The 20,716-nt window shown below is 43.5% G+C and overlaps 2 protein-coding genes across 8 annotated transcripts in view; one reads left to right on the forward strand and one right to left on the reverse strand.

Annotated features, from left to right (window-relative positions):
- Usp28 (ubiquitin specific peptidase 28) overlaps positions 1–6,752 on the forward strand; it is a 62,863-nt gene extending 56,111 nt beyond the window's left edge. For all 7 annotated transcript variants that reach the window (XM_040729869.1, XM_040729870.1, XM_040729871.1 and 4 more), the window contains 5 exons: positions 70–148; positions 1,337–1,416; positions 1,926–2,049; positions 3,209–3,404; positions 5,628–6,752. In XM_040729869.1, the coding sequence (XP_040585803.1) occupies positions 70–148; positions 1,337–1,416; positions 1,926–2,049; positions 3,209–3,404; positions 5,628–5,803 (655 nt within the window). In that variant the 3' untranslated portion in view covers positions 5,804–6,752. The remainder of the gene's footprint in view (positions 1–69; positions 149–1,336; positions 1,417–1,925; positions 2,050–3,208; positions 3,405–5,627) is intronic.
- Positions 6,753–13,339: 6,587 nt separating this feature from the next.
- Positions 13,340–14,080, reverse strand: Cldn25 (claudin 25). The gene has a single exon (XM_005069288.2). The coding sequence runs from the start codon at positions 14,030–14,032 to the stop codon at positions 13,340–13,342; it is 693 nt and encodes a 230-aa protein (XP_005069345.1). The 5' UTR covers positions 14,033–14,080.
- Between the last annotated feature and the right edge of the window lie 6,636 nt (positions 14,081–20,716).

The following is a 20,716-nucleotide window of genomic DNA, read 5'->3' on the forward strand; positions in this document are numbered from 1 at the left end:
GCAAGTCCCTCCAGTTTGGAGGTGTCACCCTGCCCCCTGTAATTGCTTTCTGAATTCTGTCCCATACAGATCTATCAGTATCATGAAGGTGGCTCAGGCCAAGCTGATGGAAATTGGTCCAGATGATATGAACATGGAAGAGTATAAGGTAGGTTTGCTTGTTTTGTTTCTTTTAATTCTTCTCAAAACATTAATTGTGGAGGCAAGTGGTATTGGAGACAAAATGAACAATTTTATGTTACCAGACTGACTAGTTCCCTAATAACAACTAAAACCTGAAAAAGGGTGAGGGAGAAGCTGGGCACACCTTTAATCCCAGCGCTCAGGAGGCAGAGGCCATGGTTCTACATAGGGAGGCCTGGTCTACATAGGGAGTTCTGGGACAGCCAGGGTTACAGATTGAGAGGCAGACTATGAATAAAGATCTTGTCTTAGCCTCAGAATCACAGATCTGTCTGTCATCAGTCTTCTGTTAGATTGTGTCTGCACTCATCTCCTAAGGACCCTTTTGAGTCTTGTCCTAGACAGTGCTATTCTAGTCATCATGTTTGTGTGTTGGTATGGGTGTATAAGGGTGTCATTTTGTAGTATGCCGTAAAATATGTGCAACTACAGATTAAATTAAAAAGCAAAATCCAGCCAGGTGGTGGTGGCTCACACCTTTAATCTCAGCCCTCGGCAGGTAGACCTCTGAGTTTGAGGCCAGCCTGATCTACAGTAAGTTCCAGGACATCCAGGACTACACAGAGAAACCCTGTCTTGAAAAAAAAAACAAAGCAAAAAAACCTCTTTTGTGTACAAAAGCACGCTGTGCCAGTTGTGCTGTCACACTTGTGTGCTGTCACACTGGCTGAGCTGGCAGTGCTTTGTACAGCTTGAGTTCTTGTGCTCCCCTCCCTGTGTCTGAGTGTCATGTCTGCACTCTGAAGTGTCATTTGTATAAGTCAGGGCTGAATGACTGAGTGTTGTGTTGAAATTAGGACAGAGTTTACAAACTACTTAGGTGAAGTAAAATGATTTACTGATCCCCAACAGAAGGAGTGGAACACTGCAAGTTAGGTCAGTGGTGTAAACTTTATATTCTGTAGCCTAACCGAGGCTCGTAATTGTCATGTAGCTGAGGATGGCTCTGGCCTTGATTTTTCTGCCTCCACCTTTCCTTGCTGGGTTTACTGGCGTGTGCCTCCATGCTCGACTTTAAAGCTCCTTTTTTTTTTTTAACCCAAAAATTTGTGTTTGGCCAGATTTGCTAAGTAATCTTGTACTGAGGGTATGGGAATGAAAATGAAACGCGGTTTACTGAGATCAGTCATTAATGGTGGTCTTTACTTTCCAGAGGTGGCATGAAGATTACAGTTTGTTCCGAAAGGTGTCTGTGTACCTCCTGACAGGCCTGGAACTCTTTCAAAAAGGAAAGTATGTGGACTTTTCTTTCCCTGGCATTGCTAGTGAGAACACTGACACCCGCCCATGGTACTACCCTAAGTCCCCTCCTTTGTCATACACACTGAGGCCTCTACCCCACCTCACCTCTGTGCTCAGCCTTGATCTCCATATCCATCACATTTTTGTGTGGGGGGGTCCTTCATGTAATAATGGGGTTATTACTGAGGTGATGATGTTGTGCTGGGCTCCCTTAGTGACTGGAAGGTGAAGTTTTGATTGGCCCAGGCCACAATGAGTAGCTAGTCCCCTTCTTTGTCTTAGAGGTGGAGAAAATCTGAGGCCTGAAGACATTTCCTGGTTTGCCTTCTGTCTTGGCCAGTATGCAGAGAGCTGAGGCTGTCTGTGGTCTTGGCCCCCAAGCTTTTCACAGTGCACTATATTGTAGCCAGATATGTTCTCATTGCAGAGAAGTGAGATCTAAGTCCTAGGTTTTGGTGAAAGAGAGATAGACCAGCTGTGGATTGTCTCCTACTTCCTAGGTACCAGGAAGCACTTTCCTATCTGGTATATGCCTACCAGAGCAACGCTGCCCTGCTGATGAAGGGCCCCCGCAGGGGAGTAAAGGAGTCTGTGATCGCACTATACCGCAGAAAATGTCTTCTGGTTTGTATCGCCTGTGAAACCTTAATCTTTGCTCCTTCCTCCCCGCTTTTCTCCTGCTTGCCTTGCTCTCCCACTTTCCAACCCCTGACAAGTTGAGCCAGCCATGACCATCTCTCTGTCCTTCTCGTAGGCCTGCATTAAAGCTTTTAGCATATTGCCCCACTAGGTCTGAGTTTATTAAGCACAGAGCCTTCCTCTGGTCAGCTGTTCCCTCTGAGCCCACCACATGCTGAGCCACAATGAATACGTGGGAAGAATGGGGTGTGCCCCAGGGTTGCCTAGCAGATGACAGTGTTCAGGTATCTTAGACAGATTCTCTGGTCTTACAAAGGGTTACAGAAGTAAGAGTTAGTCTTGCTAACCTTCTCACCTCTTCTCTTTGCGCTGGGCAGCCATAGGGAAAGCAGGTGTAATTCTCTCTGCTTCCCAGGAGTCTATGCCATGCTGGTTCTTCATGGAGTGTCTGTAAGAGATAGCTTGCTTGCAGATTGTCCATATGTGTTTGTTCCTCAGATGTCCTGTGGATTTGTCCTTCCCTTGACATCCTCATTTTCTGATAATTCTTGGATTGCTGTGTCAGTTACAGGTGTGGCCGGGCTGGCTCCTTTGCTGAGAAGAGGAGCATTAAAAGGCCATGTGTGTTGGCTTCTAAGTCACCAGACACAGATCATCACCTTGGGTGCCCTCACCCTTTCCTCAATGCTGCCATAATAAGGATGCTTTAGGCTTCCCATTACTGGCTCTCATCCTTTAGTGTGTATCATAGGGGGTTCTTTAGACATTGGTGACAGCTGACCAGTCTGGGGAGCAGCCTGGGTTTCAATGTCTTCTATGTGTGGGTCTAGTGGTTAGTGAAGCTCCAGAATTACTAAATAGGTCTTTGGGTAGAAACAGATATCAAATTTGACCTTGATGTGTAAGTTTAGCTCAGTGAATCACAAGTTTGGGTGCATTCCAAACATTACAGGAGTTGTTATGAAATCCCAGGGCCCAGGTCACCTGCATCCCAAATCCTAATTATGTCAGCACATCTGGGGTGGGAACCAATACTTCCCCCCTCCCTGCAGTTAGGTGATTGGTGTGACCATTGGCTTAGATTCCTACTAAGTTGGTATTTACTCTTTCAAATATTCTCCCCTTCTCTGCCCTTTATCTGTAGGAGCTGAATGCCAAGGCTGCTTCTCTGTTTGAAACAAATGATGACCACTCTGTAACAGAGGGCATTAATGTGATGAATGAATTGATCATTCCCTGTATCCACCTGATCATTAATAATGACATCTCCAAGGATGACTTGGATGCCATTGAGGTCATGAGGAACCATTGGTGCTCTTACCTGGGGAAGGATATCGCAGGTTTGTCACTGGCACTGTTTATAGTGTCTATGGTTTTATGTATCTGAGACTCACCGTGGTCGTACTCTCTAGTGTCACCGGTTGTTGAAGCCTTTTAGGGGGATTGGAATCCCCTTACATCTTCAGTAAGATACCTGGGTGTGCTCCATGGAAAGGGGTCTGGGAGTTTAGCCTCTACTCCTTTCCACCTCCTTGTCTCAGCCAGCTGCTGAAGCCACTCCAAGGTCAGCCTGCAAAGTTCTAGAGAGTTGTGACTTGCTTTGACACTTTTTAATTTTTTGCAGTAGTGGGAACTAAACTAGGACCATGATGAGCAAGCAACCTGCTGCCTTGCTATACCTCAGCCCAGCAATCCCTGTTTGAAAACAGTCAGTGCTCTGTAAGAACCTTAGTCTTCTATTATTTACCCAATTACTAAATTCTGGGTTTAAAAATAAAAATATATTTATGCAGGTGACTCTTTAAATTTATTGAGATTTGAAGTTACAGTGTACCAGAATATTATTAACTAATTACTTCAGTAAATTAGTAACTGGGATGTCTTGAGAGATCCTAAACCTAGTATTTTGTAGGTGGGTTCAGTTGGCTTGGAAGATGTATATTCTGATGGGAATCCTTCTTGTTCATTTTCTCCTCGTGTAACAATAGTCTAATGACTTGTTCTGGTAATCAGGATTTATTGTTAAATCTTGTGATAAACAATTGCTCTGTGTTTCCTTTTGCCTGCTTTTCTTTAGACCATGTGTGATCTATAGTTTTACTTAATTCTCTATGGACACTAGTGTTTTTAAGCACCATTGTGTCTGTGGTTTAGATCATCACATCCAGTTTCTCAGGTTTTAAGAGGGTGGTTATTATGAAGACACGGCCATGATGGCAGCAGGTCTTTGCTCCTGATTGACCTGGGCTTTTAACTTTGTTCCCACTTGTACCCTCTTTTCACCTGTGGAACTGTTTTTATTTGTTTTATTTTGAGTCGTCTCACTGTGTTGTTCTGGCTGGCCTGAAACTTGCTTTGTAAACCAGACATGCCTGGAACTCAAAAGAGATCTGCCTACCTCTGCCTCCTGAAACCTGGGAATAAAGGCAGGCTCTACCATGCCAAGTTACTTTTTAAAGTATTGTTTTTATTTATTATTATTTTTGGGTGTATAGGGGGGATGCATATACCATAGCTCATGTGTGTAACTCAGAGAGAAACTTTGGGGAGTTTGTCTTCTCTTACCATCTTTACCTGGGCCCTAGGTATTGAATTCAAGGTTCTAGGTTTGTGCAGTAAGTGCTTTACTCTCTTGAGTCATCTCACTGGTCTCACCCAGGAAGTTTTTATGCACCCCATGTATATACGCATATCAAAATGGGTACAAAGATCAAACCGTTACCACTTATTAAAGATAATAACGAATTTGCATGCTCATGGGGTGCATTGCTTTATTTTTACATAAAGGGTTAAATCTTGGTTGAATATTTGATATTTCAGGATTTAGAACATCTGAAAAACAATGCTTTTCAGAGTTGATTTTAATTCTATTAATGTAAATACTGAGTATACCACTTTATATAAATGTGTAGTATAAAATGGTAGAGGTACATTGAGCTCCATTTAAAAAATGATGGAAATTCTGATCTAATCCCAAGCCAAATTTCACTTAATGCATTTTTTTATCGAAGCAAGTCAGCAACTCAAAGCAATTTTTAAATTCAAACAACTTACTCTGTACACTGCAGATAACCCTAATGTGATGCTTGCGTGTATCAAATAATGGTAGGAAAATGTTTAAAAAGTCTTTCTGTGATTAAATTATTAATGCTTCTATATGAATGGAAAGCTTGGCAGCGTGTGTTGGCATTGACTGCATGCACATTGTGTGTTAGAACTAAGGCTGCAGTGAGGTCATGATTGCATGTTTGCTTTTGAGCTGATTTTTCACTCATGTGTCCAGATAGCTTTTACTGCTGCCAAATTTTTCATGACAGTCTCCCCCACCCAACATAAACAGATATGGACGTGAACTTAGTTATGCAGCTCCGTGTGGGCTTTCAACTACAGTGGGAGGGAGGGCTGAGTCCCAAAGGCATCCGCATCTGTTAGCTGCAGCAGAGTACATGCTGTTGGAGCGAGAGTGTTGGCTGCTTGAAGGCCCTTCAGTATGGCTGCAGCCTTCTTAGTTTCCACAAAGATCTCTTTAGCTGTGTATGTAACCATCTGTTTTCCCTCTGTAGAAAATCTGCAGCTGTGTTTAGGGGAGTTCCTACCCAGGCTTCTAGATCCTTCTGCGGAAATCATTGTCTTGAAAGAGCCTCCAACTATTCGACCGAATTCTCCCTATGACCTTTGCAGCAGATTTGCAGCTGTCATGGAGTCCATTCAAGGAGTTTCAACAGTCACAGTGAAATAAGCCCCTCACAGTCAAGACTCAGCCTGGTCTCTGGTCACCTGCCTGCTACACAGATGTCTATTGTTGCAGATTCCCCTAGAGGGGGGCTGGGTGGCTGAGCAAGATTCAGATCCTCACCCTTGTCATGATGTGTGTTTAAAAGGATTAAGGATAAAGTTGCACATTTTAGGTACAGAATCATGAGAGCTATCTCACAGAAGAAGGCCAGTGCATTATAGTTTTGAATTATCCCAGAAGACCTGAATTGCCTTTTTTAATCTCCCATAATACTTGGGTTTGTATAAACCTCATACCACTTTTTAAATTGCCCTTCAAGCACCAGTATTTCTGACAGCAGAAGGGTGACTCATCAGAACTGAACTGGAGGAGCAGTTGTTAGTTATTTTGTCAAGTTCAGATGACATTTAAAAATTCATAACTACCAGAGATTGGTAATAAAGTCCTGCGTGGCTCGTGACAGTGATGAAAAGGGTCCTGATGAGCCCTTCCTTCCACATGTGGGTGGAACCTGCGGCTGCCTCACCTTTTGGTCTGTTCATATTTTAGATAAACCAGAAAACCTCACATTCAGTCCTGAATGAAAGAAAAGAAAGCAGCTTTCAGCCCAGTGGTATCATGAAGCTACACAAGGAACATTTTAATAGTTACTAATCATTTAAGCAAAATTTTGAAAATTATCAGAAGTAGGTGTCTAAGGCTACCCTGGCCTAATAGAACATTTTGATTCTCTTCTTTGTCCCCCCTTTTAGAAAATAAGGGATGTGAATTTGTATAAAGAAAAGAACATTTATCTGTATGTATATGTAGAGAGAAATCCATTTTTAAAGAACTTCTAATTGGAAACTCGTGTTTTAACCAAATTTTAAGGATTAATGAAGAAATCATGAGAGGGAAGAACACAATACAACTATGCAGATTTTATAAATGTGCAATAAAAGTATTTGTTTTACTTTTGGTGTGTAGTATGGTCTTTTTTTGAAATCCATGTTTCCCATTTTGGAAGTGAGTGGACTCCATAATATTTATGACTTCAGCCTTTTAAAAATGGGGGGATTTAAGACGGGCGGTGGTGGCACACGCCTTTAATCTCAGCACTCCGGAGGCAGAGGCAGGCGGATCTCTGTGAGTTCAAGGCCAGGCTGGACCAACAGCCTCGAAAACAATACAGAGAAACCCTGTCTCGAAAAACCAAAAAAAAAAGGGGGGGGGGGGAGATTTGCCGGGCAATGGTGGTGGTGGTGGTGGTGGTGGTGCATGCCTTTAATCCCAGCACTCCGGGAGGCAGAGGCAGGCAGATCTCTGTGAGTTCAAGACCAGGCTGGTCTACAAGAGCTAGTTCGAGGACAGGCTCCGAAGCCACAGAGAAACCCTGTCTCAAGAAACAAAAAAATAATAATAAAGGGGGATCCTCTGCTCCCCTTTTTCAAAGGCTTATTTTTATTTATGTGTATGCATATCCCCTGTGTGCAAGTGCTCACAGAGGCCAGAAGATGGTGGTGGATTCCCTGGAACTGGAGTTGTGAGCCACCTGTTAATGTGCTGAAGTCCAAACTCCAGTTAACACATCGGTTCTTAGCCTGTGAGTCACAACTCTTGGGGTTTGGATGACCCTTTCACAGAGGTCACCTAAGACCACCAGAAAACAAAGATATCTGCATTATGATTCATAACTAGCAAAATGAGTTACGAAGTAGCAATGAAAATGATTTTATGGTTAGGTATCACCACAACATGAGGAACAGTTAAAGGGCTGAAGCATCAGGAAGGTTGAGAGCTACTGGGTTAACAAGTGCTTCTAACCACTCAGCCCTGTCTTGCCCTGTCTCTCTCTACCCACCCCACCCACACACCCCCAGTGGCTGAGTAGCCTGCATTATTTAGATCCAACCTGATCCCTAGGGGGAGTGCTGACACCCAGTTTCTCAATCTTGTGTAGCTGGCTACCTTTTGTACATCCCTGTTTCTTTCTGGACCTCACAAACTATGATTTTGCTGTTGGCTGTTTTTGAGAGACTTGTATAGCTTAGATTGTGCTCAAACTCTATGTAGCAGAGGCTGGCTTCAAACTGCTGATCTTTACTGTGTCTATTTCCCAAGTACTGAGATTACAGGCATGCATCACTGTGTAACAACTCTCAAGCTATGACTTAGAATGTTTCTGTGTTTTGTTGGACTCTTACTGGATTTTTAAAAAAATCTCTGTCTGTCTGTCTATCTATCTATCTATCTATCTATCTATCTACCTATCTACCTACCTACCTACTTACTTATTTATTTTGGCACTGGGTATTACTCTGTAACCCAGGCCAGTTTGGCCTAGAATATACTATGTAGCCCAAGCTTGCCCTGAATTTACAACAGTCTTCCCTCACCTCTCACGTGTTGGGATTACAATATAAGCTACTGTTCCTAGCCTAAAATGCTTCTAATATAATTACAAAAATTTTGACTGTATTTGTTCTGCTGGTGTGTGCATGCCCATGGCGGTCAGTAGACAACCTGTGGAAGTTGGTGTTTTCCTTCCATTTTGCAGGTTTTCAGGATTGAGCTCAGGTTGCGTGGCATCTTTATCCACTAAAGCGTCTCACTGGCTCTTGACTCTGAGACAGACTCTATGTTGTGTTCACCTCAAAGTCAGGTCTTCTAGCTTCAGCTTTCTGAGCAGCTGGTTCATGCACATGCGACATCTCAGTTGCTTTAGCATTGTTAAAGATTAGGGGATAAGAATGCTGAGGGTGAAAGAACTAGAGGAGGAAGAAGCCAATGTGAAAGATGAATGTGTTTGGGCACAGTGTTTTACCTCGGTATGTCAGCTCCTCTTGGAACTATTAGTTGCCAGGCAGTGATGGTGCACACCTTTAATCATCCCAGCACTTGGGAAGCAGAAGCAGGTGGCTCACTTGAGTTCCATGACAGCCAGAGCTACATAGAGAAACCCTGTCTCCAAAACAAAAGGACACTGAATTGATTTGGCTTAGCGTTAGAGCACTTGACTGGCATACTTAGGGTCCTGTGTTGAAGCCCTAGAACTTCAAATAATTAGGGGGAAAATGTTGAGTCATTAAAGCTCATTTTTACCCTACATTTTACCCTTGAAATTCAAGAAAGGCGGATACCTTAAATAGATGAGAAACAATTAGCAAGGGCTGTATAATGAAAGACATACCATCTTTCAGACCATCCCCTTTGCTATCTTCTTGGCCACAAGAAGTATATCCTAGAAGCTGAGCCTCCGGAGCCCTGAAACGACCATGCTCTGCAGCTGATAGAATGTATTTACTGTGAATGAGGTGAGGTCATAAGTTCTATCCATTCCATAAATCTCTTTTCAAGTCTGAAATCTCATCCCTCTGGAGATGGTGGGGAGGGGGTTGCTCAGAAGTTCAAAGCCATTCTCGGGTGTGTAGGAAGTCTCAGATCAGCCTCTCCAAACACCTTTAGACATGAAACATGGATTTTTATCTTTCCATGTGAAACTGCATAGGTTTCTTTTTTTTTCTTGGGGGGGGGGGTCCTACCAGGGATTGAACCCAGGGCCTCAGCAATGTCAGGTAAGTGGTTTGCCATAGAGCAACATCAGTAGCCCAAGAAGTGCTTTCAATTAGATCAATTTACAAGCCTGTTGGAAAAGTTCTTGTTGAAGATTTAATTAGTTCTGTTTTTAACTCTGACAAAACAGGGAGATAAAAATCAGGACATCTTTGGTGAACAGTCTCCACTGAGGCAGGCCACTCAGGAATAACCTGAGTCCCTCCTAGGAATGATGGCCTGTTCATGTTATTACAAGTCAAGCAACAGCCCCTCTCTTAGCCTATGGCTATCAGCCCATGCCATTGTGTCCTTCAAAAGGAGAGTTGGGAAGACAGGATATTTTCCTAACAACTCTTAGTTTGTGTCCATTTCTCTGCAGAGAAAGCCATAATTGAATGCTGATGACAAATGTCATCAACACCTGCAGACACAGGATTAAAATGAGGGACCAGAGAGCCACCAGCGGGCACAGGTGAACCAGCTGTCTGCAAAGACCCTGATAGGGCTAAACAGTGTAAAGGAGGACTTCCGGTGTGAGTCTTTGGGTGTGGTGGTTGCGCAGGTGCCCGTCTGGTGGCGACCTGGTGGGGTTCAGAAAGGCAGCCTTGCATCAAATCTTGCCTTAGCTACTTGCTGCCACAGGTGTGCTGCCTCATTCCCTCCCTCGTCAGCAACATGGATAGATAGTTCTGTCTGCTCTTCTAGTCTGAAGAACCTTTCAAAATCTTACTTAAGCCTCCCAAGAACACAAAAGCTCTTAAGGTCGCAGCCAATCGTGTGATGGTGAATAAACCTTTATGAAAGGCTGAGCAAGATACTGCTGCAGTTGGAGGGCTGAGTTCTCTACCAGACCTGATGCTTGATGGGCCGACTTTGTAAGATGCTGAGAAAAGAGGTGCCGGCATCTTTACTATGGCCCCTAAGGGTGCTGCAAGATTAACTCCTTCCTGCATTGTCAGCCTTTCATCCTCTTCTTCCTCTTCATCTTGACTCCATCTTCAACTTTCAACAGTTGCGACTTCTTAGGGGCACCTAGCTGTGGCTCTAAAGACTTCACTTTCCTCATGCTGTGTGGTCTTGTACTGTGTGTTGTTACATTGCTTTGAGTGGTTTTATTTATTTACTTTCTGGTTTTTGAGACAGGGTTTCTCTGTGTAGCCCTCACTGTCCCGGAGCTTACTCTGTAGACTAGGCAGGCCTTGAACGTAGAGACCCGCCTGCCTCCTCTGCCTCTTAAGTGCTAGAATTAAAGGTGTGTACCACCACCCAGCAATTTGAGTGGGTTGTTTTTTGGATACTTTTTTTTTTTTGGTTGGTTGGTTTTTGATTTTTTGTTTGTTTGTTTGTTTTGTTTTTATTTCTGGTTTCTCAAGACAGGGTTCCTCTGCAGCTTTGGAGCCTGTCCTGTCCTGGAACTCACTTTGTAGATCAGGCTGGCCTCTAACTCACAGAAATCCACCTGCCTCTGCCTCCAAAGTGCTGGGATTAAAGGCCTGTGCCACCACAGGCTGGCTTGAGTGGTTTTATTTTAACATCTGTGTTCTTTATCTGAAATAGGACCCTAGATATGATTTATCTTATTTTTCAGTTGGTTTCCAGCATAATACCTGGAACATGGTAAATGCTTCTAAGTGTTTGTTAAATGAAAGAATAAATGATCAGATGGATGAGTGGCAGTTCTACGAAGCAGACATGCTAGGAACCAGGAATTCCTTGGATATTTGAACCTCACCTCTTACTGATGTTTGACCCACCAAACATTGAACCTATTGAGAAAGATGGTAGCTGAAAAATAATCTTCAGAAAGTTTTCTGATTGACCAGAGGACTTAATAAGCTGTGATACACACACTAATCAGAGGTGTATTTACCTCCTGGTGTTTGCCTCTGTATATGCTAGTGTTTGCACAGATGAGTACACGTTTAGGAAAAGGACCATTCCAGAGAGTCCAGACTCCCAGGGGCCCTGCCTTCAACCAGAAGGGGAAAGTTGTTGAAGTTATACTTGTGTAGGCTCCATCTCCTTAGGGGAGGAGTGTCCCTTCCATCCTTCCTTCCCTCCTTCCTCCCTCCCTCCCTTCCTTCCCTCTTTCTCTTCCCTTCCTTTCATCTGTCTGTTCATCTGTCAATCTTTTCTTTTTTTCTAAGACAAGGTCTCTTTATGTAACCCTGGCTAGCCTTGAACTGGCAGAGAACACCTGCCTCTCTTTCTTGAGTACTGGATTCAAGGCATGTACCACCACACTCATTTCCTTTTTGGGGGGGGGGTTTACAAGACAGGGTTTCTCTGTATTATTTTGGAGCACACCCATTTCCTTTTTAAACATTTTTAAATTTGTATGTATTATTACTGTGTGCGTGTGATGTTGGAGTGGTGCCTGTGTGGAGGCCAGAGGACAATTTTGTGGAGTCCGTTCTCTTTTACCTTTATGTGCATTCTGGGAATCAAACTCGGTTTATGAGGCTTGGTAGCAAGTGCCTTTAGTCACTGAGCCATCTTGTCAGCCTAGGAAAATGTTTTTTTGAAAAAGGATACTGACTTGGGCTACTTTGACAAAGTGTTGATTCTAGAGTGTTAGAGATCAAATCCAAAGTCTTACATGCTAGGCAGATGCTCCAACAACTAGACCATCTCCCCAGCCTGAAATAATACAATAGCAAAAAGTCTCTATCTCTCTTTCTGTGTGTCCCTGTCTTGGTCTATCTCCCTCTTCCTTCTTCCTCCTTCCCCCGTCTGTTTCTCTTTAACAAGGTGTCATATAGCCTGGGCTGGCCTTGAACTTGCTTCCACCTCCTAAATGCAAGGTAGAATCACAGGCATATACCATCATAACGGCTCTTCCTGCATGTTAGGTAAGCAGGCACTCTACCAACTGAGCCAAATCCTCTTCCCTAATAAAAGATTTATAGTGTGCTTTTTTTTTGTATATGGCAAAAGACATTTTTGTGGAGCTGAGAATCCTTTGCACACATAAGTCTGCTTTGAGTGGTAGTAAGTGCAACCATCCTAGAGTGATCATTTTGTCCCAATGTTCCTGTGAATTTGCTAGTTTTCGATGTGGAAGTCCTGAGTCCTGGACAAATCAGAAAGGACAAACCTGACTACTCACTCACAGGGATCATTACTGTTAGTGAGAAACGTGGGATCATCCACAGCCTCAGGAACACTGGCCATCTAAAAGCAGAGATTTATTAAGATTCAAATCTCATACCTGGTAAGTCCCATACTAGAGGCCATTGTGGGCCAATAATTAATTTTTCTTTGCCAATACAGAATCAATATGCAATATCCCGTCATCTTAGATTATCTCTGGCTACTCCAACTTTGTATAAAGTATCTTCCTTAATAAAAAAATAATCAAAATGGCCGGGCGTTGGTGGCGCACGCCTTTAATCCCAGCACTCGGGAGGCAGAGGCAGGCGGATCTCTGTGAGTTCGAGGCCAGCCTGGTCTACAGATCGAGTTCCAGGACAGCCTCCAAAGCCACAGAGAAACCCTGTCTCGAAAAACCAAAAAAAAAAAAAAATAATCAAAATGATTCCATATATAATTAATACTATGAGGGTTTTTTTCCTTCTAACACAGTAGCCTAGACTGACTTTGAACTTAGGGCAGTTCTCTTGGCTCAGCTTTCCAAGTGTTAGCATTACCAGTGAAAGCCATCATGATCAAGCTTTTTTTTTTCTAGAAGTTTGAGGTAGGATCTCACCATGCATCAAGCTTGGCCTTAAATTACCACTTTTTTCAGCTTCCCGTGTGCTGAAATCATAAGCACACAGCACTACCCTCGGCTGAAATGCTTCTATATAAATACAACTTCAAGTGAGATAAACATGTTTGTGAGAAGCTGTCCTGGCTTTAAATTCTCAGGTGAAGCACCCAGATCACCAAGATAATCAGACCTTTGACAAATCGGATAGTGACCACTGGTTTCCAACAAACCCATGAAGGGTAAGGGAAAGAGCCTATTGACATTGCTTTATTGTAGAGCTTTCTGGGAAAATTCTAGCTCCAGATGACCTGGTTCACTGGTCTTGGTGTGAGGTGGAAGGAGCCATCAGTTTCCTCTATTGGAACACAAACTGGTGGAGCTGTGGCTGCAGGCGTCCAGGGAGAAGATACACCTTCCTTTCCCAGGCAAGCAGAGATGATGAGGAGAAGTCCACCAAGAGCTAGAAGAAGCCCAGCAGCCCAGCCCAGGAACAGGGCATCTCCAAACTCCCACCGGGGCACAATCTCAGGTATACTGTCATCCCAGAAGTCTTGGAATGTTGTGTAGGCCACCCAGGAGACTGGAAAGAGGGTGGTGGCTGACGCGGATGCCTCCAAAGCTCCTCCCAGGAGGCACAACCGCGTCTTGAAAACTCTGGGCCTGCGAAACTGGAAGCATTCCAACCCACAGGCAGAGAGTAGAAGTCCCAGGAGTCCCAGCCCATGAGAAGTCACCATGAGGATGCGGGCTACCTGTAGCTCTTGGGGCAGAGACAGAAAGGACTCGAAGGCTTTGCAGACAGTGCCTGCTTCCTCCTGACTCACACATGCCTCCCAGAGTCCCGAGATCCAGGTTTCCATTTCATTCAGGTCCAGATTGAGAGTCTTCCACTGGGGAAGAATGGTGGCGACACAAGAGAAGACCCAGCCAAGAACAGAGAGGAGCAGACCTCCGAGCTGGACTCCCCCACGGACACTACAGGCCATGGTTGTGCCCTCTGCAGAACGGGATGCAAGCTCAGGGACTGGACCGTCCGTCTCAGGGTTTCAGAGGACTCTGGTATTAGTTTCCAAAAGCAGCAGCTGAGGCGGGTGTCAGGGATTTGGCAGTGTTTGGGGTAAGAGGTGTGGCCAAGATCAGGTGTGGGATGAATTCCGAGGGAGAGTCCCAATAGCCAATAACCATAGAGAAAGCTGTCACTGTATTTGGTAAATACAGTCATAAAGTCAAAATCACTTCCCAGCTCTGAGATTACAAAAAAAAAAAAAAAGGCATTTTGGAAATGCACCTTGACATGATCTCTCCCAAGGACAAAGTGACATCATTTGTATACTTCTAAATACATGGGGCAAGTGAGATGGCTCAGTGAGCCAAGGTGCTTGCTGCCAAGTGTGACACCCTGAGCTCAAGCCCAAAAACTCACATTGTAAGAGAATAAATGTAACTAAAAATTTAAAGTAAATACAGACTTTGACCCAGAACTCATCAGAATTTATCTGTTTTTAAGGTAACTATATAGAAAGGTTTATATTAGAACATCCATCAAAACTTGTTAGTGAGATAGTCATTTTATGTTTTTGTTTGTTTCAAGACAGGGTTTCTCTGTGTAACAGCCCCTAGCTGTCCTGGAACTAGCTATGTAGACCAGGCTGATTTTAAATTCACAGAGATGGGCCTGCCTCTGCCTCCTGAGTGTTGGGATTAAAGGCTTGTGCTACTGATGCCCAGCTCATGACAGTCATTTTCAAGTGATGCTGAGGCTGGAGAGATGGCTTAGCAGCTAAGAGAGCAGGCTGCTGGGTTAAATTCCCAGTACCAATATGGCAATGCACAACTGTCCCTAACTACAGTTCCAGGGGATCCCAGCACTGTCTTCTAGCCGCCATAGGCACAGGCACACACAGGGTGCACAGACACATATACAGGCAAAACACCTGTGGTGTTTGAATGAAAGTGACCCCCATAGACTCACAGGGAGTGGCACTATTAGGAGGTGTGGCCTTGGTGGAGTAGGTGTGGCCTCGGAGGGAATATATCACTGGGGGTGTTTTGAGGTTTCAGATGCTCAAGCCAGACCCACTGTCACTGTCTCTTCCTGCTGCCTGTGGATCCAGATGTAGAACTCTCAGCTGCCCCTCCAGCACCTTTTCTTCCTACATGCCTCCATGCTTCCCACTATGACAATAATGGATTAAACCTCTGAACTATAAGCCAGCCCCAATTAAATGTTTTAAGAGTTGCCATAGTCTTAGAGCCTCCTTATTATACCACTGTACCATTTCCTTTCTACCTTGGTTTAGTGTAAGCAAGAGTTCTTCTGCAGATGTTCTCATCAGTGGAAACACTGTAGGTATCCTGAAGATACCTTGCACTGGTGATTAGTACACAGTGCTTGCACTGGTGATTAGTACCCAGCATCCTAGCACTAGCACCTGTTATAGTCATTTAATGAGAATTTGAGATTTTCCAAAGTACACCTTTGTTGCATATATATATTATATTTGGGGTCACTGGGAGGTTTTGGAAAGCAGAATTTTCATATTCATCTTCTGCTTAATTTTCTTTTTCTGTGACATGGAGACTATCAGCTATTCCCATATTATGTTTGAAAGAAAGCATTTCACAAAACTCCAGATAGTTGGCTTTAACACTGTAAATATGTAAAATTCATGTTTCCTGTGTAGTGTGGGAGGTAGTGCATCGAGTGGCTCATTACAGCATGTAACTTGGCAATATAAATGAAAATGGTTGCTAGGATGGTAGACTAACATTTTCAGTAAAAATATATGACATACTTAAAAAATAATTGCTATAGCCATGGTATCTCTTCACAGCAATAGAAATCCTAACTAAGACAGCACCATATATAGAACAATTTTATGTGATGTTATAGGAGGGTTGGGAACTTAGTTGGGTAGAATGCTTTTGTGTATGAAGCCTTTTGGTTGTATACTGAGCACCACATAACAGGTGTGGTCAAACTTAGCATTCAGGAGGCAGAGACAAGATGATCAGAAGTTCAAAGTCATCTTGTCTAGTAGTTCAAGGGCAGTTTTTGTAGGGAACAGAGGCCAGTCAAAGAAACACACTTTGGTCCTGCAACCAGAACCAAAGAAATGCACCCTAACCCTGAAACCAGTGCCAAAGTAACACACTTAGTCCCTGGAATCAGAGTCAGTGAAAGAAATACACCCTGGCCCTAAAATTAGAGCCAAAGGGCTAAAAAAGACCAGAGAAAGAAACACATGTTGGCTTTGAAACCAGAGCCAAATCTGACCCTAACCTGAGCAGAAAGCTAACCAATTCCTGAGCACAAGATGTAGCCAATCTGAGCTCAGGGATTGAAATCTGACCGATCCCCACCCTGGAAATCTCCCTGGAAAAATTCTGCCCCTACAAAGCCTATATAAAGCCTGTGCCTGTTCAGCTTGTGGCTGTTAGGCGGTCTGTCTGTCCTCTGCCACCTTGAATGAGGTTTTGGTGAGACCTTCCTTCGCCAGAATGGAGCAGAGGAGAGAAGTTACAACTCTTCCCCTTGGAGCCAGTGGAATATGGCTGTAACACTTTTACCAAGGAAACCTTCCCCTCCTGAAGCAGAGTTTTTACACTTTGTGGGGACCTGACACTGGGGAAGCCTTTCCCTGGAGCAGGGCTGTAAGCTTTTAGACTTACTGTGACCTGTGGTATTCCTTGACTTCCGAGTGCCAAAAACCTTTCCATCCAAGCTGTAACACACAGTATTCTGTGGCTCCTGAGTGCCAGAATCATGTCTATCCAGTCAGTTGCAATGCTTATAGTCTTCACTAAATTATACCCTAACTTAAAAAAAATGTGTAAGGAAAAAAAGATTTATTTTAGGTGATGGTGGCACATACCTTTAATCCTAGCACTTGGGAGGCTGAGGCAGGCATATTGAGTTCAAGGCCAGCCTGATCTACAAAAGGAGTTCCAGGATAGCCAAGGCTATACAGAGAAACCCTGTCTCAACCCCCACCCCTGCCACACGCCACACACACACACACACACACACACACACACACACACACACACACACACACACGCCACACACACACACACACACACACACACACACACACACACACAACCAGAAAGATTTATTTGGTGTGTGTGAATGTTTTGCCTGCATGTATGTGCGTGTACTGGAGGAGGTAATAAGAGGTCATCGAATTGCTTAGATATGAATGGTTGTGAGCTGTCATTTGGGTGCTTTGAATTGGACCTGGGTCCTGTGTAAGAGCAAATGTTCTTAACTGCTGAGCCATCTCTTCAACCTGTAGAAGACATTTTCATGAATGGTGGGGCGTAGGGGTTAGGAAAGTGCTGTTCCATCTCATAGCAGGCAGGAAGGAGAGTGCAGCCTGAAGTCCTTAACCACATCATGCAGAGTATAGAGAATGCAGTGTTGCTATCTTTAGAAACTCTCCTTTGTGGCCGGAGGGATGGCTTAGCACTTGCGAACATGAACTGGCTTCTCTCCCAGAGGACCTGGGTTTGATTCTCACCACCCACATGGCAATTCACAACTTTTTATTATAACGCCAGTTCCAGGGGATCTGATGCCCTCTTCTGGCCTCCATGGGCACTAGGCATGAAGGCAGTGTATAGACATATAATCTTGCAAAACACTCACACACGTAAAATAAATTTTAGCTCCCTCCATCTCTGTGGGGTTTTTTTTGTTTGTTTGTTTTTTGTTTTGGTTTTTCGAGACAGGGTTTCTCTGTATTGTCTTGGAAGCTGTCCTGGAACTTTCTCAGTAGACCAGGCTGGCCTCGAACTCACAGAGATTCACCTGCTTCTGCCTCCCGAGTGCTGGGATTAAAGGTGTGCGCCACCAATGCCCAGCCATCTCAGTGTTTTTTAAACAAAATGTTAATCTTTGTTATATTGATGTTGGGTTTGTGGGTACTTTTTAATTTCCTCACTTGTTTCTTTACACATCTAATAAATTTGTCATTTTTTTGTGAACAAAAAACCCAGAAATAGTAATCTTAGAATTAATATTCCTCAATCCAAGTGAGTGTCCCTAAGATAGACTCAACATTCCTGGAGAGAAGTGTTCCCTCTGCAGCTGAGAACAGATGTCAATCCTACCAGCTTCCCCTTCTGTCTCTCGCTGCTTCTGGGCCACAGGATCTGATGGGAAAGGAAGTGATTTGCAGCTTCTGAGTGCGGCTAAATGCCAGGCTCTGGGTTGGGTGCTTTGCATTGAGTTTTCATCCTGACACTGTATAGAGCACATTAGGGAATTTATCAGGTCTCCTGGCTGCCTGGTAGGCAATAGATGTGGCATCTGAGCCAAGGGACTTGGACTTGGATATTTCATGTTCTTGTCCCCAGCCACAGCAGTGACACAGCATGTGGCTAAGAGCTTGTCTTTATGGCAGACCACAGAAGAAACCCGATTACATTAATGTCATAAACGTGTGACCAATGTGTTCTCCTTTTCATGTTTTTGTGTGTGTATATGTGTGTATAGCATGTGCATGTATGTGTATGTGTAGGCCAGAAGTTGATGTCTGGGGTCATCTTCTGTTGTTCTTCATCTTATTTATTTACACATTAATTTAAAAATTTACTTATTTATAAGGGACACCATTATATCCAATAGAGGCTTACTATCTAAAATATAAAGAGTCCAAAAAAAAAAAAACCCAAAACAACTGGGTACCAAGAAAATAAATTTTAATGGGATACAGAACTAAGCAGAGAGTTCTCAAAACATGAAACACAAGTGGCTGAGAAACACTTATTAGAAATGTTTGGCCAGGTGGTTGTGGTGCACACTTTTAATTCCAGCACTCCATAGGCAGAGGCAGGTATCTCTAAATTTGAGGCCAGCCTGACCTACAGAGCAAGTTGTAGGACAGCCAGAGAAACCCTGTTTCAAAAAAAACCAATGCAAGCGAACAAAAAAGAAATGTTTAACATTCTTAGTCATCAGAGAAATACAAATCAAAACTAATCATTTATTTTTCAGGCAAGATCTCACTATGTAGCCCTTGGCTGACCTGAAACTCATTAAACAAACCAGACTGGCCACAAACTATAGAGATTATGTCTGTGCCTGCCACCAAGCCTGGATATTTATTTATTTTTATGTGTATGGGTTCAGTGCCCATGGAACAAGAAGAGGGTATCTGTAATAATAAATAAAAGACCTACAGACAGATATTGGGGTTCAAGTATCAAGTTGAAGATCAAAAAAGCAAAGCACCAGCTCTCATTCTACCTCAGAGTGAAAGGTGATCCTGGCTCCCCCAAACCTCAGACTGCTGCCTCTCCTCAGTGTGACTGGAGAATCCGGAGACACCAATGTCTTTCTATCCTCAATGTGGCTGGAGAATGAATGCCTGCTCTGAGACCTTGCTCCTGCCTTATGTACCTCCCTAATGCTGGGATTGAAGGCATGTGATCCCAGGTGCTGAGATCAAAGGCATGAGTTCTGTTACTCTTCAGTCTTGTGTAGGCCATGGTGGCCTTGAACTCACAGAGATCCATCTACTTCTTAACCCTGAGTCCTGGGACTAAAGGTGTGTGCCACCACCGCCTGATCTCTATAGCATCAGACTGACTTTGCTTTCTGAATCCTCAGGCAAGCTTTAATAAATCATAAATAATATATGATTCGTTGTGAATAGATTTCAATACTGAGACAATTTTGCTAATTTTATTTATTTTGTTAATTTTAATATTTCTTTTATGTGTATGTGTCTCAGTGTGTATATATGCATGCATCATATATGGGCAGGAGCCCTCAGGGGTCAGAAGAAAGCATCAAATTCCCTAAAACTGGAGTTACAGGTGGTTGTGAGTCACCTGATTTATGACCTGAATTCAGGTCCTCCACAAGGCTAGTACTCTACTGAGCCATCTCTCCAGACGCTCCATGATGAAACAATTTTAAAGAAAGCTCCAGATAGCTGTGTGAAATGGAGCAAATGTATAATCCCAGTATGCAGGAGGATAGATGTCATTTGATGCCCTCCTGGGCTACAGAGACCATGTCTCAAATCAAAACCAATAAATCCCTGAAAACTTTAAAACTGAAAAAAAAAAACCCTAATCCTTTTGATGTAATTTATTTGTAATGTCTGATAAGAAGTGTTAAGAGGCAGAGGCAGGCGGATCTCTGTGAGTTCAAGACCAGCCTGGTCTACAAAAGCTAGTTCCAGAACAGCTTCCAAAGCCACAGAGAAACCCTGTCTCAAAAAAAACAAACAAACAAACAAAAAAAAACCCCAAAAAACCCCAAAACCAAAACAAGCCCTCCCCCTCCCCCAAAGAATATTGTTTTAGGGACTGGAGAGATGGCTCAGTGGTTAAAAGTACTGGTTGCCCTTACAGAGGATCTAGGTTCAACTCACACCATCCACATGGTGGCTGAACCATCTGTAAGTTCAGTTTTAGGGTATCTGCTCCCTCCATCTGACTTCTGTGGGCACAGTGAAAACATTCATACATATAAATCTTTTTGTTTGTTTTGTTTCTTCGAGACAGGGTTTCTCTGTGTAGCTTTGGAGCCTGTTCTGAAACTCACAGAGATACTCCTCCTGCCTCTGCCTCCCGAGTCCTGGGATTAAGGGCATGAGCCAGTATGTTCGGCTTCATAAATATAAATCCTAAGGAAAAAAAGTTTTTACAAAAGA

Source organism: Mesocricetus auratus, unplaced genomic scaffold (assembly GCF_017639785.1).
Source record: "Mesocricetus auratus isolate SY011 unplaced genomic scaffold, BCM_Maur_2.0 Super-Scaffold_100022, whole genome shotgun sequence".
NCBI lineage: Eukaryota > Metazoa > Chordata > Mammalia > Rodentia > Cricetidae > Mesocricetus > Mesocricetus auratus.

What these genes read in the sequence shown, in the direction of transcription:
- Cldn25 (XM_005069288.2), bottom strand. Translation starts at nt 14,032, where the DNA reads ATGGCCTGTAGTGTCCGTGGGGGAGTCCAGCTCGGAGGTCTGCTCCTC.